At 48.9% G+C, this 27,658-nt stretch overlaps 1 protein-coding gene across 1 annotated transcript in view; it reads right to left on the minus strand.

Annotated features, from left to right (window-relative positions):
- The window catches only part of HOMER2 (homer scaffold protein 2), a 72,388-nt gene that overhangs the window by 5,543 nt on the left and 39,187 nt on the right, over nt 1-27,658 (minus strand). The window contains exons 4-6 of the mRNA XM_081831891.1: nt 17,556-17,687; nt 5,429-5,521; nt 404-853 (exon numbers count right to left, since the gene is read on the minus strand). Of these exons, the coding sequence (XP_081688017.1) occupies nt 404-853; nt 5,429-5,521; nt 17,556-17,687 (675 nt within the window). The remainder of the gene's footprint in view (nt 1-403; nt 854-5,428; nt 5,522-17,555; nt 17,688-27,658) is intronic.

Here is a 27,658-nt window from a genome sequence, read left to right on the forward strand (position 1 = left end):
AAACAAAAAACCAAAATTAAAATCATATTGATATTATTATGGGGACTGTGTTAAATTTATACATCAATTTAGGGGGAATGGATTCTTTTTAAAATATGAAGGCATTTCTACCACCTCCCAATGGAATATACCTTTCTATTTGTTTAATTATTCATTTATGGTCCTCAAAATCATTTTACAACTTTCTTCGCAGAGATACTGTACCCTTAAGCTTTCTGTATTTTATGTTTCTAGTTCATGTAATTGATGGTTCTAGTTTGTATTGTAAAGGAAATCTCTTCCTCAAATACATATTCTATGTGATGTTTGTACATAGAAAAGCTATTGATTTTTGTGCAAGGTTGTATTATTTTTAACAGGTTTTTATAGGTTTTTCTTGGATGTTCAAGATTCAGTCTTATGCTATACAAATAAATGATACATTTGGCTCCTCAAAAAGCCAAAACAAAACACAAGAACAGGGACACGTCTCTCTCACACTTACACACACACACACACACACACACACACAGTCTCCCACATGCTGTGTACTCTCCCACACACTCAGGCAGACACACACACACACTCCTGGTCTAGTCGGCCAGACAGAGAACAGCCATGAAGCCAGCTGGCCTTCCTTTGGCCCGTAGACGAGACCAGACACTCTGAGCAGGACCCAGTCTCCTTGTGAAACCCCGCCTGGCGGGAAAGGCTGCGGGGAGGCACTGACCTTGGAGAAAATGCCATCTGGATTTAAATACCCATACCTCTGTGTCAAGGCGATCTTCAGCTTGTCGTTCTCAGACTTGAGGTGTGTGTCAGCAGTACCCACATGAGAGGCCTTTTCATCGTCTGTCCCGTTGACGCTGGACACCTGAGGAGAAGACGGGGTTTCACACCCAGATTCCTGGCCAAAGTGAGTTACCTTCACACACTACTGCTCACAGTAGCAGCAAATCAGGCATAATGAGAAAGTGTGTTCGTGAGCCGGGGAGAACCAACTCATCAGAGCGCGGCAAAGACCAGCACGAGAGGCTATTAGTCACTAAATTCTACCTCTGAAACTTAATTAAAAAAAAAAAAAAAAGCACCATGGAAAAGGCCCGGAGGAGTCCAGGGGAATCTGAGAAAGTCTGTGAACTTTATTGACCAGAGTGCACCTGGGGCCCTGGGGCCATCTTGTTACTCAGCTTTACAGATACACTCGACAGGCTTGCGTACCTGGTCTCCCTTATTTAACACAGAAGCCACGGATGAGAGGGGGAGCAGGGGTTTACAACAGGGAACAAGAAACAGTGAATGAGGAAAAAAGAAAAAGTATTTTCAAAGCAAGGACAACTTACAGCCCCTGGGGCCAGAGAGAGAGCAAGACGCACAAAACAACCAGGGATCAGATATGGATGTGCGCACGGCCCCCACGGCTTGTTAGCATTATTATGAATATTCTGAAATAGTTTCTGTAATAAGTCATACCACAGGGAGGTAAAATCTCATCTGATCTTGGATAAGATCTTAGATCTTATTTAGCCTCCACTGAGCATAAAGGCAAAGGAAGGAACCATGAAGGGAATGATGCATACATTTGACTAACGCTAAATTTCTGCACTGTAAAAAAAAAAAATGTCATAAACAAAATAAAAAATGCACAAAAACCTGGGGAAAATATCTGCTGCTGAGCATTTGCATATATGAAAAATAAGATGTTAATACCTTTCCTATATTGAAAAACTCTTAGAGGCCTTGTCTTTTAGACCCACACGCTGACATATTTATGGATGAAATAAGATGTTTAAGATTTGCTTAAATTTTAGGGGGAGGGGGATGGGGGCACGACGAAACAATTGATCATAAATTCCTAATTGTTAAAGCTGATCTGTGTGTCCCATGGAGGTTCATTATACAATTCTGCCTAGCTTTGAATATGTTCAAAAATATCCATGTAAAAATAAAATTCTTAGAAATCAACACAAAAAGGGGGTGCCTGGGTGGCTCCGTCGGTTAAGCGTCTGCCTTCAGCTCAGGTCATGATCCCAGGGTCCTGGGATTGAGCCCCGTGTCAGGCTCCCTGCTTAGCAGGGAGTCTGCTTCTCCCTCGCTCTCTGCCCCTCCCCCCAATCCTATCTCCGCTCGCTTGTGTTCACGCTCTCTTTCAAATAAATAAAGTCTTAAAAAAAAAGAAATCAACACAAAAAGATGAACACTTTAATCTTTTTAAAAAGGAAAAAAATACACAACTGACATTTACAGAAGAAGAAATGGATAGAATCAATAGACACAAAAAATATTTAATCTCACTGGTAAAGAAATGCAAAATGAAAAAAGCCAACAGAACACATTTTTCTTCTGTCAAGTCAACAAAGCTTTGTTGGTGAGAGTGTGGGAGGAAAAAAATCGCTCTCAGTCACTGCTGGTGGGAGTTAGAATCATACATTTCTGTAGGTTAAGTCGGCGGTATTTACCAAAGCTTTTAAAATGTCCCTGTCTTTTAATCCAATACTTGCACTTCAAGAATTTATCCTGCAGAAATTACCAAATGCACAGAGATGTGCAAGGACGTTGATCACAGTGTCATTTATATTAATGAAAATTAGAAACCACATCGATATCTCAAAGTGTAGGTTAATGGAATAAGTTGCAATACAGACAAATACTAGTCATTAAGACAGTTTTGAAAAGAGATATTTGAAAACACAGGGGAATGATCATGAAATATAAAGTAAAAAGGTTAGGGGCGCCTGGGTGGCTCAGTTGTTAAGCGTCTGCCTTCGGCTCAGGTCATGATCCCAGGGTCCTAGGATCGAGCCCTGCATCGGGGCGGGGGGGGGGGGTCCCTGCTCAGCAGGGAGTCTGCTTTTCCCTCTCCCACTCCCCTTGCTTGTGTTCCCTCTCTCACTATCTCTGTCAAATAAATACATAAAATCTTTAGGAAAAAAATAAAGTAAAAAGGTTAAAAAGAACAATAGAAAAATATACTAGAAAAGTATATCAGGAAGATGATACACACCAAAACATTAACAATATCTTTGTGTGGTGAGAAAGCAGGTCGTTCTTATTCTCTTCTTTAGAGTATAGCATAGTTTTGATTTCTGCGGTAAATACCTATTGCTTTTACATTACATTACATACATAAGACCCATATAAAATGTTTAAGATCTTCAAATATTTGGAAAACTTGGCCAAAGTGTTCATTCCCTAAGAGATTCAGGAAAGCAAGCAATTGTATGATTTCTAATAAAAATGCAAAGAAAAATGTACAATGATCTCTACATCTGGGGAAACATCAGGAAGATAAATAAAAACTAAAGCTTGGAGACAAAAAATTGATATACAATTAACACATATATATAAATAGCACTTTATGGGTATAGTTGATTTTTTTAAGGTTTAAAATACTTTTTTGGGGGCGGGGGTTGCCTGGGTGGCTCAGTCAATTAAGCATCCGACTCTTGGTTTCAGCTCAGGTCATGATCTCCGGGTCATGAGACAGAGCCCCACGTCGGGCTCCATGCTCAGCAGGGAACCTGCTTGAGATTCTCCCTCTCCCTCTGCTCCTCCCCCCATGCCCATGCTCTTTCTCTCAAATAAATCTTTAAAAAATAAAATAAAATACCTTTTTTTGGAAAAACAAACATTGAAACAGAAACCTTATATAAAGAACTTCTGATTATTGAAGTTTAAAGATATTGCTATAATATGCGGTATTCAGAAAAAGACTGTATTAGAAACTCTAGATTACGGACCATTTCCGGTGTCCAACTTTAAAGGTCCTCAGCGATTACTCAGTACGGTAATTAGTATATGAAATTAACAGTATCACTCAGATTATATTAAAGATTCTTTGGAAAGATTCAGGAAAGTTCCTGTCCACCTGAAGCCTAATACACATTCCATAAATTCACACAGGGCATCTTTTATATGCTGAGCCCAGACAGGCGCTGGGAAACCCTGGGTCCTCAGGGCCAGCCCCAGCAGTGGACAAACCGAGAGCCCTCTGCTCTGCAGCACGGATAGGCTGAGTGTGCTCCTGCCTCGGGTTCAGTGATGGGGAGAGTTCTCCTTCTTGGCGGTCTTCACTTGCTCTCTTCCCACAGCTGGGTGCATTTCCCCAGGCTCTAGCTTTACCCTCTTCTCCCCACTGCTTCTTCTTCTTCTTCTTTTTTTTTTTTTTAAGATTTTATTTATTTATTTGCCAGAGAGAGAGAGCACAAGCAGGGGGAGCAGCAGGGAGAGGGAGAAGCAGGCTCCCCATTGAGCAGAAAGCCTGATGTGGGACTCGATCCCAGGACCCTGGGATCATGACCTGAGCCGAAGGCAGACGCTTTACTGACTGAGCCACCGAGGCACACCTCCCTCCCCACTGCTTCTCGGTACACATAAGACTTCAGCTATTATTTTTTCAGAGCAGACAGTCAAGTCGAAAATGTCAATCTTGACAGCTCAAGATGCCCAGTCTCCTGGTTCTCTTCCCACTGGCTGTCCCCAACATCCGTCCCTTCCTCTTTACCCCTGTGGCTGCGTCCTTGCCAACCTTCCTGCTGTCTGTGGTTCCCTGACTTCCTCACCACCTGTGAGCAACCCTCATGTCAATTCCAGAGAAGAAGTCATGCAACACCTCCAAGTTCTGCCCAAACTCCCCAATAACAATTAAGTAAATAATAATTAATAAACTAGTAATGAAGAATTCCAGGTCTTCTGCAGAATCTCCAAGTGCATCTCTAATTCCTCCCACAGCGCACCTCTCTCTTGGCTGGGAGTCTGCTGCACCATGCTTATTCCTAACCCTGAACCTTCCCCCCCTCCCCCGATGTCTCCTCTTCCCTGTCTCTATGCACAGAACCTTACCACTTGGTCAAGCCTTCTGCCCACCACTACATACACCAAACCAGACATCAAGAATGTAGGTATTTTTACTTCGGGCTAAAATAGATTCCTTTCAATCATCACACTTTTAAGTAGACAGAATGAATACTCAATTTCTGGCAAAGGGGTACCTCTTTTGCTAATCCAGAGCTGTCAGAATACCATCTCCCATCCGACTTTGTTAAAACATGGAGATAGAGACAGGGGTTCTCTAGCATCAGCCAAGTTTTCTGTCTCGAGGGCACAAGGTACCCGTATTCGTCAATGCACATCCTTTGTGTAGACTCACACACTGCCTCGTCTCTGGTATTGAAACATAGTGACAAAGAATGCCTCTTAGCAGCCAGGGGCACGCAGCAGTTCTAATCTCATGAACTGCTTTCTGTCAAAAGTACATCAGCACATATGGAAAATTCAAGAGTCTCATACAAACATGTCATATCACCTCAGTGGGAGCGGGCGAACAGTCAAAAAAAGCCTTCAAAATGCCCTCCTGCTAGAAGTCCCTATTTCTTGTCAAAAGTGACAAGGAACAAAGAGTCCCAATTACTGATCACACTCAGATTTATTTTGTACACACATTACTTACCTGGGAATGATTGCTCGAGGTCTCAATTTTCTCCTGGGACTTGTCTCTGGCTAGTTTGGCAGCTTCTTTCACCTCCTGAAATTTCTCTGCAAACTGAACATGAACAAGAGTTACTGAGGTTGTTCTCAACCTCACACATGGCTGGTCTTCAGGACCCACCTTTGTTGCTTTGCATTCATTTTAAGTCAAAAAACTCTGTATAAATACAGAAAAATAATTTTGAGATTAAAAAGAAATGAACATAAGGAATGCTTCTTCCAGTAAACTACCAGCCCGGGTCAGATCTGAATCTTTTTTTTTTTAAGATTTATTTATTTGAGAGAGAGAGAGAGAGAGAGTGCATGCGCATGGGGGAGAGGCAGAAGGAGAGAGAATCTCAAGTCAGCTCCCCGCTGAGCACAGAGACTAACACGGGGCTCGATCCCAGGACCCCTGAGATCATGACCTGAGCTGAAACCAAGAGTGAGCTGCTTAACTGAGCCACCCAGGCGCCTTTGATCTGAATCATTTCTAAGATGCTGAAGCTAGTTTAATAATGAAGTACTAAAAACAAACACCTCCAGTGAACAGTAACTCATAGAAATGCAGGAACATAACTATAGCTGTAGCACAGAAGGGATCCACGAAAAACTTCGTCATCTCTATGGAAAGATCCAAGAAATTCTACAATATGACAGAAACCAACAAGATCCCAAGAGTTGGGGAGAAGAAACTGTTCTAGATTTTAAAAGCTTAAGATATAAAATAGCAAAATGCAAAACAGCAAAAGGCAACATGCAGCCTATGACCGTATCCTGTGCTGAACAGACCACCTGTAATTAGGGGGCAATTGGGGCACCTGGGTGGCTCAGTTGGTTGAGCGTCTGGCTCTTGGTTTCAGCTCAGGTCGAGATCTCAGGGTCGTGGGATCAAGCCCCACTTCCGGCTCTTTGTTCAGTGCGGAGTCTGCTTCAGATTCTCTCTCCCTCTGCCCCTCCCTACACATGCTCACTCTCTAAAATCAATAAATAAAATCTTAAAAAAAAAAAAAAGAAATGCCAATGATGTTATGGTCATGAGGGAAAATGTCATTATTTTTTTTAGAGATAGATACTGAAATGTCTTGATGTCTGCGATGTACTTGAAAATACTCCAACAACAATAAAATAAATGAAGAAATGTGGCGAACGCTAACAAGGGTTAAGTCTGGTGATATGTATATGGGTGTTTATCATACGATGCTCTCTACTTAAAAAAAATGTTTCTAATATTTTCATAATAAAAAAAAAATCTTCAAATGCCAGAGCAATCAAATCAATCACGGGCTTACAGACCTTGACAAGACAACTGATTTTAATTAGCAAATACATTGTTGGAGCTGAGAACATTCTGTGATGGATGATGCTGGCATTACAAAGCAAGAGAGAGCTACGTGCGGTTGCTGAGGAACGCAAAGAGCTGGCAAGGTGCAAGGCTACCTACAATTCTACGGCTTTTGCTGAGAACGCATTAATTTCGGGGTGCGGGCTACCCTCTCAGTATCTTCACGACGCAGGCGACAGTGGTCTGCTTTGGGAAACCACACCAGATGACAGACACCGGTGAACAAGGCGCCCTGGCTGGAGCAGAGAAGGCCAGCCCTTCCGCTGCGGCCCGAGTTGCTCCTGCACGACCGTAAATAAGGCCAGAGCCACGGGGCTTCGTATTTAACCATCCCACAGCTGCAGGAGGAAAATCACGTTACTTGTTTAACACACGTGAGGTCCAGCAGGGAGGGACAGGGCCCCTCCCCACCCTGCTTCCTTTTAGGGGGCCCTTAAAGGGAACACATTGTGTCAGAAACTCCTTGATGGCAGGCTCCGTGCCTTTTCTCTCAGCATCCTTGCCAACACCTGCAGGAAGCAGGCACAAATCAGTGTGTTTGGTGAATGAAGGAACTCTGGGTTCTAGACCCACACCTCCCACCCCGGCCACTTGAGAGACAACTCACATCAAAGGCTCGGGTCTAGTCTAAGAATGGTGCAGCTCTTCTTTTGTTGGACAAATGAGAAAGTGCTCAGTGAGGAACTGTGGTTTGGGGTCTGGGAGGATTCTGCTCCCTCCTTCTGCTTCCTGAGCTTACCTGACCGGATCCACCCAGGAATAAGGCAGGGCACTTGGAACGTGCCCCTTGGAACGTGAACACTATCCCAGAAGAGGTTTTGTGCAGCCACCATAAAGACCTTTCAATCTTATTAAGACCTTAAAAGATTGGATTTGGGGCTCCTGGGTGGCTCAGTCGTTAAGCGTCTGCCTTCGGCTCAGGTCATGATCCCAGGGTCCTGGGATCAAACCCGCATCGGGCTCCCTGCTCTGCGGGGAGCCGCTTCTCCCTGTCTCACTTCCCCTGCTTGTGTTCTCTCTCTCACTGTCTCTCTCTGTCAAATAAATAAATAAAATCTTTAAAAAAAAATAAAAATGAAAGATTGGATTTTTAAAGGTCTTATTTTCAATGTTCTTGTGCCCAGTATCAATTAAAAGTCAAACGTGATTTGAAGAAAACTGTAACAGACACCCTTACTAACTGAGTCTCAGCCATGCTGTACTCAGTAAGGGGAGGGATGCCTCTCTCCCTGCAAGCATCTTCATGTTTTGCCAGGCTACTCAACCAAAAGTGCTCTCTTTTTCACAGGTCCTTCTTGTCCCTGTCAGGGTCCCTTTCTCTCATGGGTCTTATTTGAAGTTGCTTTTAAAATAGGTTGGAAATGTCATTAACCAGTGTCACGCTCATTCAGTCAACAAACATGGTCCAAGCACCACTCACTCCTTCAGTGAACAAGTGTTTCCACTGTCCCTGAGCCGGGCCGTGCACGAAGCTGGGTGCGGGGGCGAGTATACCATGCAACTATCAGATACGGCTCTGTCTCCCAGGAGGCCAAGAGTTGAGTAGAAGACGATACCGGCAACCAAGTCAGTACATAAAATTCTGCCAGGCTTTGACAGAGCAAGTCACTTCTGGACGGAGCTCGGGGCCTCCGTCCCCTCTGACTCCTACTTCAACCCTGAACATCCCTACCTGGTGAAGATCTTAGTTCTACTCTTGGAGACTCTTAGCCTAGGATATAAACCTTCAGCTCCAATGGCTTCTTCCTTCTTTGTCCCCGGACCCCTTCAGGGCCCTACGCTGCTCCCCTGGACCCTCAGGACAACCACACCTATATGTTAATAAGTTTAATGGCTTCTTAACACATGTTCTCTCTTTGGCTCCTCACCACCATTCTGTAGGACAGGGATTCTCATCTATGGTGTCCAGATAAGAAAGTGCAGCCTTAGAGAGGTGGGTCAAGCCCACGGTCACCCAGCTAATAAATGGTAAACCTGAACTTGGGCCCAGATCCGTCTTCCACATATCTGGTTGCCATCTTCTGCCAACAAGCATACCAAGGGTCTTGCCCATGGCAGTTGCTAAGTATTCACGGACTGGATTTTCCATTTGCAAAGAGAAGCCGCATAACTTTACAATGTAAAATCGAATTGTACTCGCTCCCTCTTTAAAAGAAAATTACTTATCAAGGCTTCAACTCAAAACAGGCCACGGGGAACTTTACGGCCAAGACAAGGCCCGAGGCACAGAATACCAGGTATGGATTGGGGACCCGACTAGTTCCAATTCCTCTCCCCAGCTCCATCAAGTAACTGTCCTTCTCGGTTATAAAGGGAGACTGCAAACAACCGTCACACGTATACCTAAACACACATCCCTACAGGACCGCAAAGTGATGGTGTTGGTATCAGTAACACCAGCCTAGAACATCTCCGCAAAGGGAAAAGGACACACGTTCTTGGCTCACAGGGACAAGAACAGAAGAGCAGCTGGAGGGTCCAGTCTCACCATGCACTCCCAGCCACCCTCGGGTGCTCGGGATACAGATGGGGACAGGTGGGTCCCCTACCCGCCAACGTCACACAGGCCATCGACACCAACCCCAGACACTACAGTGTCCTGCGACGCACCTGCTTAACAGCTAGCTTGGGTAAGCTGCTCCACTCTGACCCTTATCAGCCTTCCGAATGCAGGCCACTGAACCACGCGGAGCCCCGGCCTCCTCATCTATACGATGGGGGCAATAATGTACCTCCGTGGATCACTGGAGGAGAAGAGATGGGGCTTTGCTGGGTGTGTGGCAGGTGTCCAACAAAGGGAACGCTGGTGTCTCTGGCCTTCATTTGATCAGTTTCGTCAAGTAAAATAAAAGCGAAAGCAATATAATAATAGAAAGCAATTACATGACTTTCTATCATAGCATCTGAATTGCCATGCATCATACGACCCTAACCACAACCTTCAGGAAGAGAGCACCCTTAGAGGGTGGATTCATTCACTCAGAAATAGGACCCAGTTATGGCTACGTGCCAGGGGCTGTGCTGGGGACACCGAAAGACTTAAGATTTGGTTTCTGTCCCCAGAGAAACTCTGAGTTTGTGGAGGATTTGGCTTTACATTCCAATGGGTGAGAATCAGAAAGAAAATTTCAAAAAATAAGCTTAAAATGCAATGAAGTAGGATAAACCTTATCAGATACATTTTAAATAATCATTCTAGAAGATGTGCTGTATCAGTAGATGCACAATGGCAACAGGCCCTGCCATTTATATCAACATTAGCTGGGGACAGAGGAGGAACTTACACGGATGGGAAAGATGATTCAACACACGAGTGATACAACTTTAGTAAACAGGGGGAAATGAGTTTCAATCCTTACTACAAATGAGTAGCATGATGCACTTTCAATGAGGTAAAGGGGTACGTATGTTTTTTAAAAATCTGGATGCATGGTGCGCCCGGGTGGCTCAGTCGGTTAAGCGTCTGCCTTCAGCTCAGGTCATGATCCCAGGGTCCTGGGATCGAGCCCCACATCAGGCTCCTTGCTCCACGAGGAGTCTGCTTCTCCCTCGGACTGCTGCTCCCCCTGCTTGCGCGTGCTTTCTATCAAATAAATAAATGAAATCTATTAAAAAATAAATAAAAAACAAAAATCTGGATGCAAATGGAATTGAACATTTATCAAACTTCTGCTTGAGGTGAGAGGGTAATTATCTAAATTTGGAAGAAATAAAAGAAAAATCACAGGAGTGACAGACTTGAATACACAGCCTTGTAGAGCTTTTGAACAGAAAAGGGAAAAAACATGAAATCAGAAGAGAAACAACCACTGGGGGGGCGGAGGGGGGGGTTATCCATAGCTAGGCTCGTACCACAGAGAAAGGGCCATTATCTTTAGCAGAGAGAGTTTGTGCACACCGAAAAGGAAAATACGAAAAACCCAACAGATAAATGGCAAAATTCACAAATAAAAAAAACACAGAAAGTCAGCAACTGATTAAAAACGATTGTTTAGTCCCACTGGAAATGCAAATCAAAATAATGAGGTACTATTCTTTGCTTGCTAAATTAGCAAACATTAAATACAATTAGAATACCCAGTGTGGGCAAGATATTTCCAGGCCATTGTGCGGTGGCCCAAGCCCCACCGAGAAGCAATTTGGAAATGTGGATCATCAGTGAAAAAAGCATTCATACCCACTGACCTAGTGATATCACTTCTGGGAAAAGATGCTATGAAAAAACTTGAGAACATTAAAAAAAAAAAAAAGGCTTCCATACAAAGATGCTAATCCTAGCATTATCTACGGTAATGGAAACCTAGCAGTCATGAAGGAGCAGCAGAGGATTGTCCTTAGGTGAAAAATCCCCTGACTCCAAGTCTTCAGTTTTCTAATCTTCCCCCTTATTCTAAAAAAGCACATATGCTTGTGAATTTAGAAAGGGCAGCTTAGAAAAAAATATCTTTTAAACCTATAGTCCTATCACCCAGTGATACGCACTGACCACATACACTTCCAACAGCTTCCTATCTGTGTATATGCACCCATCACACATATTTTTAAAAAGATTTTATTTATTCAGAGAGAGAAAGAGAGAACGCGAGTGGGGGGGGGAGGGGCAGAGGGAGAGAGAGAATCCCAAGCAGACTCTGCGCTGAATGCGGAGCCCAACATGGGGCTTGATCTCACGACCCGGAGATCATGACCTGAGCTGAAATCCAGGGTCAGACGCTCAATGGACTGAGCCACCCAGGGGCCCCATGACACATATTTCAAAAATAGAATGATATACCTCATTTTAGAGCCACTTTTGCAATTAACAGTATGACATTAATATTTCCATGCAATTACATGACTTTCTATTATAGCATCTGAATTGCCATGCATCATACGACCCTAAAGGATATACTGGAGTTTATTTCACCTGAATTCTTGTTTTTGTTTTTTTTTTTTAAAGACTTTATCTACTTATTTGACAGAGAGAAAGACAGCGAGAGAGGGAACACAAGCAGGGGGAGTGGGAGAGGGAGAAGCAGGCTTCCCGCTGAGCAGGGAGCCCGATGTGGGGCTCGATCCCAGGACCCTGGGACCATGACCTGAGCCGAAGGCAGATGCTTAACGACTGAGCCACCCAGGCACCCCTATTTCACCAGAATTCTTACTGCTGGACATTTGGATGGTGTTTTGGGGGTTTTTTGGGGGTTTTTTTTGCTTTTGCTTTTACAAATGATGCTACAAGGAAAATTCTTACAGCTAAATCTGTGCTCAGTTAAAATTATTTCCTTAGAATAGATGCCAATAAATGGAACCAACAGATCAAAGGATATTCAAAGCATACAGGTTTCTGAAATGTATGCCAAATTTTCATGTCTTTACTTATTAGGATCATTTTCTGCAATTATTAAACTTGTAGTAATAATCCGTAAAAAAAAAATTAAAATCATCATCTTTTTTATCATTATCATGCTAGAAAATGAAAGACCGTTGTTTGCTAGAAAAATGAATGACTATTGTTTTATTTTTGGCCTTGGCCATCGAAGACCCTGTGGCAGACACGATTTGCTTATTCAGAAACCATTTCTTGTTTTCTCTTGGCTTAACAAAATCTCAAATTTGACTGGAGCAGGAAATTTCCTAGGTGGGAGAGAATGAGAACCAGTCTAAGCTGGTCATGGCAACTTAATTCTCACTCTCTTCCCCTCCTCCACCCCTCATCCCCCCATGGGAAGGTGGCCTAGGGACCCAAGACTGACTGTTGGACCCAAGGAGAAGTCTGCCAAGGGAGCTCACGGGGAAGCTGCTGTGGTACCACCCTTCTACCTTCTCCCTGTTGCCATGAATGCAGATGTGATGGACAGAGCTTGAGAAGCCATCTTAGCATCATGAGGAAAAGGCCAATAAAAGAAACAATCGTGCAGAGCCCTCACACCCAACATTCTGGGGCCACCGTATCAAAGCTGGCAATGGCCTGCCTCAGGACTTCTGTTTTGTATGAAAAGAATAGCTCTATTTGTTTCAGCCCTGTTACTTGCAGCCCAAAGCATTCTCACTACAACATATCAAAAGAATGATTAATATCCCCCGCTTTAAAACAACAACCCTTAAATCAGAAAGGGAGAAGATAGAGCAATGTTCTTCCAACTACACGGACTTGGTGAGGTGAACCTAAGGATACAAATTTGAATTACAGATGAAATCATTAAAATGGGTCAACAGCAAACGCCGTGTGTGTGTGTGTGTGTGTGTGTGTGTGAATCAATCACAGAGCACTAGCAACCCCACCCTGGATCACCTCCTCTGTGGCAGGATGTGCTTCCTTCTGTCTGTGATAAGTGACCCGGAACCAAACATAGGACAATGACGTCTCAAGGTCAGTTGCCAGAAAGCACCTTCACTTTAACCACTGGCTCACTCCCACATCTGGATCTCCTTCCTTTTGTCTCTATTCGGCAGCTCTTCCTTTCATCAGCACATGCAAACCCCTTCCAATGGTCTTCAGAAGGCCGAGGTACCACGTCCCCTCCGGTGGGTGGACAGACGAGCCCCGGTTTACCTCTGGGAATGTGCAGCAGCTGTTCTTTTTGGAGAGCCTGTCTCAAGAGCAGACAGCGTCCCTGCCACACTTCTGGGACTGTGGTGTGAAGGGGTCCTTAGGGTGGGAGCAGCGAAGACCAGGGTATCTATTTTCCTTCGGTGGGGGGGAGGGGCAGAGAGAGACGTGTGTATAAAGTGTGCTTAAATGGAAGTAGCCACACTGGTGTTCCTTTATTCCTTCGTCTAGCCTCGTTACAGGGTGTGATTACCAACCCTCCTCTAGGAGGTGGGTGGCTGCTCTGTGGAGTCAGGAACAGGCAGCCACAGCTGTCCCCTCAGCCACACGCCTCGGTGGCCCTCAGGCCCGAGTCCCTCTCTGCCAGCTAACTGCCAGCCTCACTTGATGGTAATTTACCGGAGTGAGGCCAACCGTTCCCTTCACAGAGAGGGGGAAGAAGTTGACTCGAAACATCTTGAACAAAGGAGACGTGGGCTGAGCCTTGGTGACCACGGCAGGTCGCGGGGCACACGGACACTCCAGCAGCGCCAGAGAAGCCGGAGTGGCTCGGGAGGACAGGGCCCTCCTCCTTAGTGACAGCACACTTCTCTCTGCCTGGGAAAAACGAGGAGCAGCCCCTCGGGGAGGCCGGCATGGCCTGAGGTCTCCCCGGGTCTCAGGGGCACAAGGAAGTGAACTTTAACAATTTGTTCTGATTTTTGTTTTGAGTTCTTCCTGCTTTCGATTCTTTTCATTAAAAATGGTCCCCGTTTATGTTTCCTAGCTCTTCTGATTCCTCCAAAGACTGAAGAAGTTCTTCCAGGCAGCGGAGAGTGATTCGGTCAGACTGGGCTTCTGGAAGGCCTGGAGCCTCAAGGCGGGGTCAGGGGCACGCGACCTCACAGCCCGCTGGGGCCCTGCCTCCCATGGGAGCCTCTGCGTCTCCACAGGCTTCCCCAGAGCTGTGAGGCCACCAGCCGGTGTGGGGAGGGGGTCCCCCCCACCCCTGTCCCCGCCAGGCACTCCTTCAGAGGGAAAAGGCACCCAATCCCCGCTGCCCACTTCAGGGGTGCTGACATCAGCCGTTCAACAAATCACCATCATACTTGCTTCCACGTCACATAAATTCTCTGATTCTCACAGCCCTTGCTCTTCCTCGTTTCAGAAAATGGCAGTTCCATCCATCCATCCGTCAGTTTGTCCTCATCCCAGAGCCCCTGCCGCCCACCGTCCACTCACCAAGTCCCACCAGTTCAGCTCTTCGGTAGTTCCCAAGTCTCTCTAGCTCCTACTCAGGCCCTCGTCATCCGTGATCTGGACCAGAACAGCCTGGTCTGCCGGGAAAATCTACCTACAATGCCAAGGTGATCAACCTGATCATTTTCCTTCTTGGCTTGAAATCCTTCACAGGCCACAGTCTCAAGTCCAGAGCCGGCCTCTGGCCACAGCCTTGCCCACCCCAAAACCCGTACACCCTATTCACAGCCCCCCTCCTGGGGAGTCATGGCTTTGCTCATGCTGCTGCTGTTATGTGGAGGATGACGGAGAAGGGAAATAAATCCTCCCCTGGGGGCATGACTTGGACCGGCTCCTTGTCCAGCGTGCTCGAGGCAGGTGGCCTGGGGTCAGGATCTGCACTGAACTCTGGGGAAATGGCCAGGGGCCTCACTGCCTGGGCAGGGACTGGGAAGAAAGCAAGCTGGAAGGTTAGTGACAAACAGATTTGGGAATAGTAACATCGGTGGAACCCGGGGGCCCAATGGAACTGGAGTCTGAAAATACCCACATTCCACGTGAATGCTTGCAACTGGCTGAAAGTCTGTGTCCCCTTCAAATTCTCACGTTGAAATCCTAACCCCCAATGTGATGGATTAGGAGGTGGAGCCGCTGAGAGGTGATGAGGTCACGAGGGGGGAGCCCTCATAAATGGGACTGGCACCCTTATAAGAGACCCCATAGAGCTCACTTGCTCTCTTGCCAGCATGTGAGGGCACCGTGAGAAGTTGCGGGCCTTCCCCGGAAGCTGACGGCGCCAACACCCTGATCTCAGCCTTCCAGCCCCCAGAGCTCTGAGAAACCAGCTCCTGGTGTGTACAAGCTATCCGGCGTGTGGCGTTCTGTTGTAACAGCCCGAACGGACTAAGACAATGCTCTCCCGAACTGCCCACCTCCGCACCAAAGGGAATCCTTAAAACCAGGGGCAGGAAGGGCCAATCTAGGGACACCCAGGCCTTCTCCTCCTGCAGGCAGCCTAGGGCCTGGGGGCCCATGTGACCTTGACTGCTCCTGCTCTCCAGGCCACCCCAACCTCTGACCTGCGGAGGGCCCACTGCCAACCACAGTGATCCAGCCTGAGCCCCGAGTTCTGCGTCGCACCCCTAAGTGACCAGCCAGCTGCTTAGTGAAAAGCTGACTGCATTGGGCCCCCTCATCCAGGGCAAACAGTGACTCATCCTCACGTGACGGACACTACGGTCTGTCACGGCCATGCTGGCCCCGCTGCTCGGAGACCTGCTTAAGGTCGTCTATACCACACAGTGCTGCCTCAGACCAGCAAACTCACGGCTCCGCAAACGAAATGAAGCCAAGCATTCTTGGCCCTCCCACCTTAGAGAACTCTGCTGGGCCGTCTGCTGGAACATACACTTTCCAGAGTCGTGGGACGTGGTGCTTCTCCTCAGAGGAGAACTATACCCACAATTATACCCAATGACCTAGACTCAAGAAGTCTGCTTCCTTCCCTGTGTGTCAGGGCCCTGGCGAACTGGAGAGGAGGTTTTATTTATTATTAGTTTTTAAAGATTTTATTTATTTGAGAGACAGTGAGAGAGCACGAGCAGGGGGAGCGGCAGAGGGAGAAGCAGACTCCCTGCTGAGCAGCGAGCCGGACTCGGGGCTCGATCCCAGGACCCCGGGATCATGACCTGGGCCAAAGGCAGACGCTTAACCGACTGAGCCACCCAGGCGCCCCTGGAGGGGAGGTTTTGGTACCCAGGAAAGAAGGCTTCTGTGAGCAGGTGGGCACGGGAGGGATGCTCAGGGTGCCACCAGGCCATTTTGGGTCTCTGGGGCTCCTTAGGGAGTGGCATCCCCCTGGAAGTATGTGGAGATGCAGAAGAGGACCGTCTGTGGGTGTCCTCCATCAGGGGCTCATTTCCGGCTGGAGGGAGGATGGCTGCATCTGCGGGCTGGGGCCTCCTTAGAGATGTGCGTGTGTGCACACAGCACATGCCCACGTGCTGGACAGATGCGAGGCGCAAATCCGAGGGCCCCTGCACGGTGGCTTCCTGACCTGTCTTCATCCCCCTTCTCTGAAAGCTGTCTTCAGCATACACAGGGAACCCAAGCAGCCAGGTCCATACTAAGTGACCCGGTCGAGTCCCCTGGAATCTGGAATTTTGTAACCGCCTCAGGGGACGGACCACGGTCTGCATCCTCGGCACCTAGCACCATGTTGGCCCAGCCAGAGTTCGGTAAATATGTTCACGGCAACCGTCTAGAGAGAAACAAGTCCTGAAGCCGAGCTTCCTGAAGGCGGCCCGGCTCCAGCCCTTCCCTTCCCACTCTGCCTCGGATTCTCTGAGACCCTCTGACGTCCTTCCCGTAAGTTCCTGGGTCCTGGAAAGCAGCCAATGTTGCTTTCGAGCAATGCCTTGTCCACACCCACACAGGCTCTTCCAGCAGCCTACAAGGAAACCCACTCGCTCAGACAAGCCCCGGCCCCGCCAGTCAGAGGCGCTCAGTCTGTTCCCGCAGACCTTGGGGTTCTCGATCTGCTCCTCAACACCTTTCTGATGGTCCACAGAGTGTGTCCCAAGCCACTCAGAGAATCGAATCAAAGCTCTGAATCCTTTCCCCGGAAAAAAAAAGCGGCCCGCACTCCAAACACTGTGTGACGTCGTAAGGGCTGCAGGGACTCCAGGGCGGGAGCTGCGCTGTCAGCATTCAGCAGCACCTCCCTCTGCTACTGGGCACACGCGGGGCACAGGGATCAGGGGGGCCCCACGCGGGAAAGGAACCACCGGCAGAGCGGTTTGCTGGGGCTGCGACCTCGGGCTCTGCAGGGACACATGTCACGTGAGCTTTCCTTCCCCAACGACGCCTCCACTTCGAGGCACCTGGGGTCTCCCAAAGGGCATCTGGTCGGGCAGCCCTGCGGCGCCAGAAGGGCTAAAATCAAAGACTGGAGAGGAATCCTGCTCGGCAGCGGCGCCGTTCAGACCCCCGGCATCCCGGGGCCGACCGCGTTACCTTTGTTAGCTGCTGCTCCGAGGAGAACCCCAGGCCAAACACCGTGTTGGCTCTGCTGTCAGCCCACTGCCCGAACTTCTGCGACGTCTTGGTGAAGGTCATATTGGGTGTGATGGTGCTGTTTATAATCACCTGCAGGGAAGAGCCAGAAGACCAGGAGGTGAACACTGGATCTGACGTGGACGGAGCGCCTTACAAAGCCTCGGGCTGGTGCAGCTGCTGCCCAACGTGCACGCCCCCCTCTGCCGCACCTGCCCCTGGGTCCTCCCGGCACAGGCCATGCCGACTCGGACACACAACCACGGTAAGGGGTAATTTCAGGGACTCGAAAGCAGACAGTCGCCCTGAAATAAGATCTCACAGTCCGCGGGAGAAAGTCTGCCCTAAGGAGAGAACAGTATCCCAAACTGCTGTTTATTTCCTCAAAGCTCCCGCACATCAACGGCCCTTAATGGCCACTAGCCACGCCACACACTCTGGAGGAACTGTGCTGTGCACTTTTTTAAGCACCTGGAGCCACCGTGTGCAGCCTGAACAACTTAGAATCTCCGTCAGCGATGGGGGCTCGCTGTTTCCTGACAAGAAGAAGGTATGCTCCAATCGGGATAATCTGTGGACGGTTAATTGACAAAGAAAGTAACAGTAGAGGTACGAGCTGGGTATAGAGAAGCTGTCGGCCGTGGTGCAGGGACTGGGCGCTAAATGTTGCCCCCTCCTTGGCCTAAAAGGATGAGAGGAGGAAGAGGTTACAGGCTGGAAGGCCAGAGTCACGGAGAGCAGGCTGTCTTGACATACCCGTCTACGCACAGCGTCCCACCGGTGGGGAGCCAGCGGAACAAATACCCTCGCTTCTCCCCCGTGGTCTCCTGCCACCAGCCAGCCCCAACCAGAAGCCAGAGGCCCCGCGGACCCAGGGCTGGAGTCTGCAGATCAGCCTCTCGGAGACCAGAGCAGGGCAGCAAGGGCTCAGAATGAAGCTACAGGGGTAAAAGGAGGATATCCAGCACATGGCATGTTCACGCCTCAATATCTACTGAGCATCTACCTGTCAGGCATTCTGTTAACCAAAGACAAGAGATGGATGAGTCAGGGTTCCCGATCCTCCCGTTGCAGGAAGTCAGGAAGAGGGGAGAGACGTGTCAATAAATAATCCCCGAACGACTGATAAGTGTTAGTAAATAATCAACGATAGGCTCACTCTGGCAGAAACCCTTCAAAGCGCCACTGATAATTCCATTTTTTACAAACTGAAGGTATGTGGCAACTCTGCGTCAAGCAAGTCTGTTGGCGCCATGGTCCCAAAAGCATTCGCTCAGTTCGTGTCTTGGCATCACATTTGGATCATTCTTGTAATATTTCAAACATTTTCAATTAGTGTACTTGTGATGGTGATCTGTGATCGCTAACTGCAACTCACCAAAAGCTCCAGGGACAGTTAGCATTTTTTTGCAATAAAGCATTTTTTTTCTTTTCTTTTCTTTTTTTTTTTAAAGATTTTATTTATTTATTTGACAGAGAGAAACACAGCGAGAGAGGGAACACAAGCAGGGGGAGTGGGAGAAGGAGAAGCAGGCTTCCCGCCAAGCGAAGAACCCGACGCGGGACTAGATCCCAAGACCTGGGATCATGACCTGAGCCGAAGGCAGACGCTTAACGACTGAGCCACCCAGGCGCCCCACGATTATACTTCCTCGGGAAACCACAGCACTCACTGGACGCGCTTTATTGTGACATTTACTTTACTGCAGTGGTCTGGACCCAAAGCCACAGTATCTCTGAGGTGTGCCTGTAAATATTCTAAAGGATGAACCTACTAGCAGTTTTACTTATTAAGGAAACGTGCGTTCTCAACAGTCAACTCTGAACACTTACAACAGATAAAACAGGGAAGAGAAAACGCTGACTAGCATGGCCTGGCTTTCCATGGTAGGAACTTCAATTATTTTGCTGAAGGACAGACCTTCTGGACACAGATTCTTACCTTAACTAATAAAGAGAGCCAGGCAGGGAGTTAGAGTCACCTCTAGAAACAGAGGTATCAAAGCTATGTGTATATGAAAATGCCCGAGTTTTCTTTTTTTTTTTAAGATTTTATTTATTTGAGAGAGACAGTGAAAGAGAGAGAGAGCACGAGCAGGGGAAGAGGCAGATGGAGAGGGAGAAGCAGACTCCCCACGGAGCAGGGAGCCGGATGCGGGACTCGATCCCAGGACCCCGGGATCATGACCTGAGCCAAAGGCAGATGCTTCACCGACTAAGCCACCCGGGTGCCCCCCTACTGAGTTTTCTAAGAAGGCATTAGCTCAAGTATAAACCTTGTTTATGTGGCAAACTAACTTTTGGAAGTTAATACTAAGAGCAGCAATTACTATTTATTGAGCACGTCTTGAGTGCTTTACTTGTATCAGCCCAAGTAAGCCTGTGAGGGGGGACCGTCCCCTCCGTGTCACCGAAGGAGAAAAGGACCTGGTAAGGAGCAGAGCCTAGAGATAAAACTCGGAACCTCTATACAACATGCTTCTTGTTCTGTACCAGACGACCTCCCTTTGTCCCCACCCGCGAGATCCCGATGCCTCCACCGCACTCCGGGTTCTTTCCCTCTGACCGTGGTAACTCCTAGAAGACCAAAGTCCACGTGAGTGAAGACACGTGATCAAGCATTTTTCAGATAACTGGATGCAAGCAGGGCGGGTCCAGAGCTCTGCCCGCGTCACCTGACACTATCAGAGATGGGGGCAGGGGAGTGGGGTGTGGAAAATGCGACCTAAACCGGGGGCAAGCATAAAGGAATGCTTCTGGGACCACGAGGTTGGCTGGGGTCTGGCTCAGCCCCCGGGCGGGACTGAAACGGTGGAATCAAAGCAGGCCTAGGGCAGGCGTGTGGCGGGGCGCTGGATCAGAGTGGATCAGGCGATCCCAGAAAGCCAACCCCCGTCAGCTCCGAATTACCAGAATCCTGGGAAGGCAAAGCAATCACCAGACTCATTCGGAAACTTGGATTCGTTCTAGATCTTTGTGCGCTTGTGCCTGGAGGCCGGCCTCCACATCCCCTCCCCAAAGCCCTCTTGAAAGGCAGAGGACAGAGGCGGAGCAGAGTATAGGACACAACTCTGAAGCTCGCCCCAAACACGCTGTCCCGGGTCAGTCAGGCTGGAATAATAAAGGCGAGGGCCCTTGGTATTTCTTTGCAATGAATACTTCCTAAGGCACTTTTTCATACAGTCTTCTATCTCATCCCCATTTTCACAGATGGGAAAACTGAGGCTCAACAAAGTCAAATAACATGTTCAAGGTCACACAACTAATAAGTGGTTAAAAGGAAAATAATGTATGTACTACTTACAAAGCAATGATTAACTGGTTTCAAGAGCTAAATCTGTATCCTGCTTGGGGGTTCATTCAACTTCTCAAATCTGTAGGCTCGATTTTCTTTTTTTTCGGAAAATTCTCAACCATTCTACAAATATTGCTTCTGCTCCGTCTTCTCTCCTCTCCTCTGGGACTCCCAAGTACACAAATGCTAGACCTCCTGAGTGCATCCAACACGGTTTATGTTCTTACCAGTTTTTCACCCTGATTCTTGGTTCTCTCTGTTTCAATCTGGGTATGTTCTATTGGTCTGTCCTCCAGCGCACCAATCCTGGCTACTGATATATCCCATCTGCTGCTAAACCGAGTCATTGAACTCTTAATTTTAGACTTTGCATTTTTTTAGTTCTAGAATGTCCATTTGATTCTTTAAAAAAAAAACATTCGAAGTCTTGAGGGGATATCCTCCTTCCTGTCACCTACTTTGTCCATTTTCCCCTCCATTTCTTTGACTCTATTAATGTCTGGATTATTTTGGAACCTGCTCCTACTAATCTGGGTTTTGCTTCTCTTGATTCTAGGCATATGGTCTTGCCTTTCTGGGGGTCCAGTCCTTTTTCACTGTACGGTGGGAAATGGGTATGAAAGAACTTGTTAGGATTCCATGTGACATTATTGCCTACAAGAGAAAGTTTCCCCCTTTTGTCCGCAGGGAAGTAGGGAATATAGGAAATCCCTATTTCGCTCAGGGACGGAGCTGGGTCAGGGCCCGGTTTCCGTTCTGGTGAGGCTCGCTCTGCCTCTGCCTCACCTCTGTTTTTAGAGCAGGCCCACTAGGGCTTTCAGTTGGGACCCTGGCAGGTCTTTATCTCTTCTTCCCGGAAAGGCTTTAGGGGATTCCATTCTGTTCGTCAGAGGTCCTCAGCTTTGCTCTGTAGCCTCCCAAAATTTAACCACCAAATTCGGCAAACCTTCGAAGGAGAAACTGCCCATGTGTCTAGGGCCGCTCATCCACAATTCTGTCACTCAAGCTCCAAAATCCTTGCTGATCTGTATTTTCCCAGGGGCCAAGCATGGATTTTCAGTCTTCAGCATGGGCGAGTGCCCTCCCCAGGGGAGGGGGCAGAGAGAGGCCCAGCATCGATTCCCCACTCTCTCTGGGGCTTTCATGCCTTTGCTGTTCTTTTCCAGACCCCTTGGCAAGGTCTTCGCTTTCTAAGCACTGTAAACATGAGGGCAATTTTACTCGACCTTTCAGAAACATTCAGCCTGTTGTGCTGTTATCATCTCTGGCAGTCCTCACCGCTCTGGAATTTTAGTCCCTTGTGTCCATGGTGTTTCTATGGTTTTCTTAATGCCTTCCTTTCTTCCTTCCTTCCTTTCTTCTTTTAAGATTTTATTTATTTGAGAGAGAGAGAGAGAGAAAGAGCACGAGTGATGGGGACAGAGGGCAGAGGGAGAAGCAGACTCCCCACTGAGCAGGGAGCCTGACCTGGGGACGTGATCCCAGGAGCCCGGGATCATGACCTGAGCTGAAGGCAGATGCTTTACCGACTGAGCCCCCCAGACGCCCCTCTCCAACACCTTTCGACTGTCATTGTCTGGGTTCTGCTCTCAGCCGCCAGAAGGACCGCTGCGTGCTGGAATGTATATAATTTACTCAAAAGCGGAAGTGCTGACTCTGGGAAAGTTCGAAGAGATGCAATTTACTACGTGTCTCAGGTGACATTTTCTGCTGTGGGAAGAATGCAACCTCGCACAGATTGCTATTTATAACAAGAAGCAAAACTGTACTGCGAGGCACCAATCTGGCTCGTTAGTATGACTTCCAGTGGGTGGCTCCGATCAGCTGCAGACATTCCTCAGAACCCCCAGCGCCCACTCCGAGCAAAGATCCCAGACCCCTAACCAACTGCCCAGCTCAGTCCTCCCCTTCTGTCACCCATGCACAAGTGTGTCAGTGGGGAGGTGTCAGAACACCCAGCCTGTGATTTAGTTCCTGATACTCCCCCCAACCTTACTCTCTTGTCTCATAAAAGAAGGGTCCAGAATTCAGCCACCCCAGTGCCTTCCTCACCCCCACCTCCACGGGCTCCTCCTACCCACACACCTGCACTGGGCACTCACTACCACAGACCAAGGGCAGACAGAAGGTCTATTCACTCTTAGAACACAAATTTCCGCTCCTCCAGGAACTCTTCATCAGAATATTGCAGAGGGGGAGCACAATGTCCCCTCATTGCCTACTGACAGGCCCGCTCTGCTGTAGGATTGCTTTGACTCTGGTCCAGCACGGTTACCCTCCCTCTTTCACCAGCATCAGGGGGTCTGGGCATTTACCGAACACAGCCTACAGCATCCCCCAAGCTGGGGGTCGAGCCCACCCCCCTCACCGTGCTGCTCTTGCAATCCCTCAGGCTGGTTCCCTGCACCATGAAACACCTTGGCTGTCTCCTGACAGCTTACCAAAGGCTCTGGGGCTTCTAGAACTTTCTAGATTCAGAACAGAGGAAGAAAGGGGAAGGAAAGCCATCACGCACGTCTACGTTACCCATTATGTTGCCACCGCTCACCAGAGGTAGCTGGTTTAAACCATCTCCAGGCCACACTGGCGAGCCCATGTCTATAATCAGAGAGACAACGGGCCAGTTATCATGCCACGACATCTGGTGCGCTGACCTTCTCAAAAGCAGCAAGACTGACAGCGGGAGCAATCAAGCTGTCAAACATGCTCAAGCCCAGAGCCTCCTGCCTTCATTTCCCACCAACATGGGAACCTCATCCTGTGCTGACCAGTCTCCTGGGCAGACGGAGGCTTCCAAGGATATGCTCCTTCTGGGTATGTTTCTCCCGGGCGCCCAGATCCTTTCTGGCTACCTGCTCTTGTACCTGGAACCCACCTAATGCTTCTGTTTCTCTTGAGACTCTTTCATTCTCCCCTGCCTGCATGAGGGAGCGAAAGAAGGCAGACCCCCGTGAAAAGCTCTTCTGTCTGCTCAGGGGAGTGCCTGGTGCAGCTGTGCGGGAGGGACATCCTGGGGTGCAGGGAGGACATGGCTCCCGAGAGAGGCTCAGCTCAGCTCTGGGCTGATGAACGGAGCCCTCTCTTGTGAGCCTGGAGAGAATGAGGCAGGGTGAGTCTCTGCCGTTAGCATTCTATACTCACCAAACTCACGGTCAGTCTGATGACACCGAGGCTGGGGCAAGGGCATGGGACAACGGGAGCTCTCAGAGACTGGTAAAGTCACTTTGAAAAACAATGTGGCTTTCTCTGATAAACTTAGAGATGCACATTCCCTACCACCCAGCAATTCCACCACTAAGTACACACGTAAGAGAAATCTTTGCAGAGGTGTATCAGGAGAAATAAACCAGAATGTTCTCAGCGGTGGTGTTTGCAAAAACAAATGTTCCCCACCAGCGGAATGGGTAAACTGGTATATTCATACGACGAAATACTATCCTGCAGCGAAAACGGACCAAGGCTGCAGCCACCAACATGCACGAATCACAAAGACAGTGTTGGCAGGTGGTCGAAGGTACAAACGTCCTGCTGTAAGATAGATAAATACTAGGGATGGAATGTACAACATGAGGACTACAGCTAACACCGGCGTGTGCTAGATGGGACAGTTGTCCAGGGTAGACCCTAACAATGCTCACCACAAGGAGAAACTCTTCCTTTTTGTTGTATCTCTATGAAATGATGGATGGTGGCTGAGCCCACTGAGGAACCCATTTCACAATATATGAAAATCAAACTGTCATGCCATACGCCTTAAGCTTAGTGATGTAGATCAATGACTTCTCAAAAAAACTGGGGGAAAAAAACAGCAACATTAAGCAAAAAAATTAAAAAGGAAGTCACAAAAGGAGATAAACAGTATGGGTCACCAGTGGGATTGTATTTATATAAAGGTCAGAAACAGGCAAAACTAAATAATATATTATTTAGGGCAAGAGTCAACAAACTCCAGCCCACAGGCCAAAGCCAGCCTGTATTCTATTTTTGTAAATAAAGTTTTATTGGCACACAGCCACACCCATTCATTTCCATATTGGTCTACGGCTGTTTTCTTGCCACGAGAGAAAAGCTGAATAGCTAGACAGAGACTGTGCAGTTCACTAAAAAAAATTACTCTAAGGCCCTTTAGAGAAAAATGTTGCCAACCTCTGGTTTAAGGACACACACAGGCAGCAAAACCATAAAGAAAATGAAAGGACCACTTAATACAAATTTCAAGAGAGTGGGACCCTCTTGAGAGGCATATAATTAGGGACAGGCCCATAAAGGGACTTCAGAAGGAGTCGTAAAGGTCTGACGCTCCAAGGGGCAGGCGGGTAGAGGAGCGTGCTCTTTATTATCAGGCATTAAACGGTAAGATAGACAGTAATAAGTATGACAAAGTTGTCAGGGAGGCCAATCTTCACGGTTGAGCAGAGGTTTCTGAAAAGAGGAGGTGGGGAGCCCTGCACTCAGGACACTGGGGAATTGTGTTCGGGACAAAGGATATTCCAGGAGTGGTGGGTGTCTCCAGCGGAAGGGGACAGAGGAACAAGAGGAGAGGCCTGGGCAGAAGGCAGCACCAAGGAAGAGCAGGGGAAGGAGTTCAGGAGGCAGTGGGGATGATCCAGAGGGAACAAGACTAATGGGGTCCTGGGTGATGAGAAGGAGGGTGCTCTGTGGGCAGCAAATCCCACAGAATGAGTCAGCATGGTGGGGGAGGGTGATGGCGAGTCTGGGGGGGAAGGTGAAGCCCAGAAGGATGCTGCATGTAAACATCCTGGGGAACAGGCGTCAGTGGGAGCTCCTGTCTCCTATACACACCCCCTGCCTCTTTTGTGAGTGATCTCGGGAACTTGCACAGAGGAAAAGAAAAAGACTCCCTAGTCGAAGCCCCAGCTCCCACAGGCCGCTGGGACCAAGTTCTCAGAAAATGCACACGTGTGTCAGAAAGAGCTTCGTGGAAGAAGTCAGAGCCCGGCCCCTCCAGTCTCCAGCCCCGGCTCTGGACTCAGAGGAAGCCGCTCGGCACAAGGACGGGAGACATCCCTGCATTCCTCTCCAAGGAAAGTCGTTCCCAAACTGGAGGGATGCAAGGGGGAAAACCCTAAAATTTTCTACAAGACGCTGGGACTGAGGGACAGACATGTTGCCTGCTTCCAGAGTAGCGACTCATGGGTGCTTTTTTTCTTCTTTTCTTTTACACCCAATCAGGGAAGAAAAGAAACCAACATCCACTGAAAACCTACTGTGTGCAAGACCCTTCCATATGTTGGCTCCCTTAACAGAAGGTGCTCTGCTTGATCCGAAAGAGGAAACCATAAGGACGAGGGGGAGGAGGGGGCCTGGCTGTGCTCTTGAAAGCAACTGCACGTTCCCAGAAGAAAATACCGAGTCAGGGTTTCAGACGCTTGCATCCTGCAAACAGTCCCGATTCGGCGGCTAAGTATGTGCAGAATGGATGACCTCGGAGGGCTCTTCCCACAGAGGTTCCTGTGATCCTATAAATAACAGACGCAAGGGCAGCAGAGCCATCCAGAGCCCCGGGGAGAAACACCTGCTCTGGGGGAGGGACGACCGCAGGCGAGGCGCTCTCACCCGAGGAGGGCCGCGCTGAGCTCGGTCTGCAGACGCCAACAGCGCAATGCAACCCAGGGCCCCAGCGGCTCAATCAACAGATGCTCTGGGAAGGCAGTGTGCCTTCACGGTGGGGTTGGCTGTTCTGCCCAAAAACGCCACAAATCATCCGGCTGTTGGCGTGCGGCTGGTGGAGATGGCACGGCTCACGCCCCTGCTCTGGGAAGCTGGGCGCTGCGAGGCAGCCTCGTGTGGCTCCCACCTGGCCATGCATGGGGGACGTTCTGAGGTTTGGGTCCTGGGTCCCTCTCTTGGCGTGGACTCGACCCGTGCCCAGCATCCTGGGGCCACGGCACAGCTGCCGCAGGGCTGGGGAGGGCGTGCCCGGGTCTGGCCTGGCCACCCAGTGCCTATCCCTTCCCCTTCTGCGATGCGGCCCAGTCTGGCGTGGGGCTGCAATTCCAGCGATGAGCTGGGCCTGGGCCCCAGTCCTCAACAGTGCAGGGCCCTGGCGCCTCATGCGCAGAAACGGATCCACATAACCCCCCCGAGTCGGAGCGATGCTGGGACGATGCACCATGGGACTCCCGCCCAGCTGCACCTTCAGCAGCAGGTGGACGGACACCGAAGTCTTTTCCCTGAGAAGAAGAAAATGCCTCGCGTTTCAAGAAGAATGAAGAACAGGTCTGCGTACAGGTTTCTCCTCTGACGAACAGCACTGACTGCTCTTAGGGGAAGGCCAGGCCTTCTGCATCCTTCCGCAAGCAGAGCGTGACAAATGCTTGGATGGGGCCTGGGAACTTGCTGTGCCCTGGAGTGGAGCGACAGCTGCCGGGGCTGCTGGCTCGCCTGCTCCCTGGACGGGGAACCCGTGTGCCGCGGGCGGCCCGCGGCTGACTCAGCGGCTGAGGCTGCTGTGGTCGCTGCTCCCGGTGACCTCCAAGACCCCTGCACACCAGCAGCTTATGACTGAAGCACATCCCCTTCTTCATGTGGGAGGGGCAGCTGGCTGAGGGGCACTGAGAAGAGGCTCAAGGCTGAAAGGGGAACCCTCCTACACTGTTGGTGGGAATGCAAGCTGGGGCAGCCACTCTGGAGAACAGTGTGGAGGTTCCTCAAAAAGTTGAAAAGAGAGCTATCATACGATCCAGCAATTGCACTACTGGGTATTCATTCACCCCAAAGACACAGATGTAGTGATCTGAAGGGGTAC

The sequence above is a fragment of the Leptonychotes weddellii genome, chromosome 9 (genome assembly GCF_054177405.1).
Source record: "Leptonychotes weddellii isolate Sample4059 chromosome 9, ASM5417740v2, whole genome shotgun sequence".
Classification (NCBI taxonomy): domain Eukaryota; kingdom Metazoa; phylum Chordata; class Mammalia; order Carnivora; family Phocidae; genus Leptonychotes; species Leptonychotes weddellii.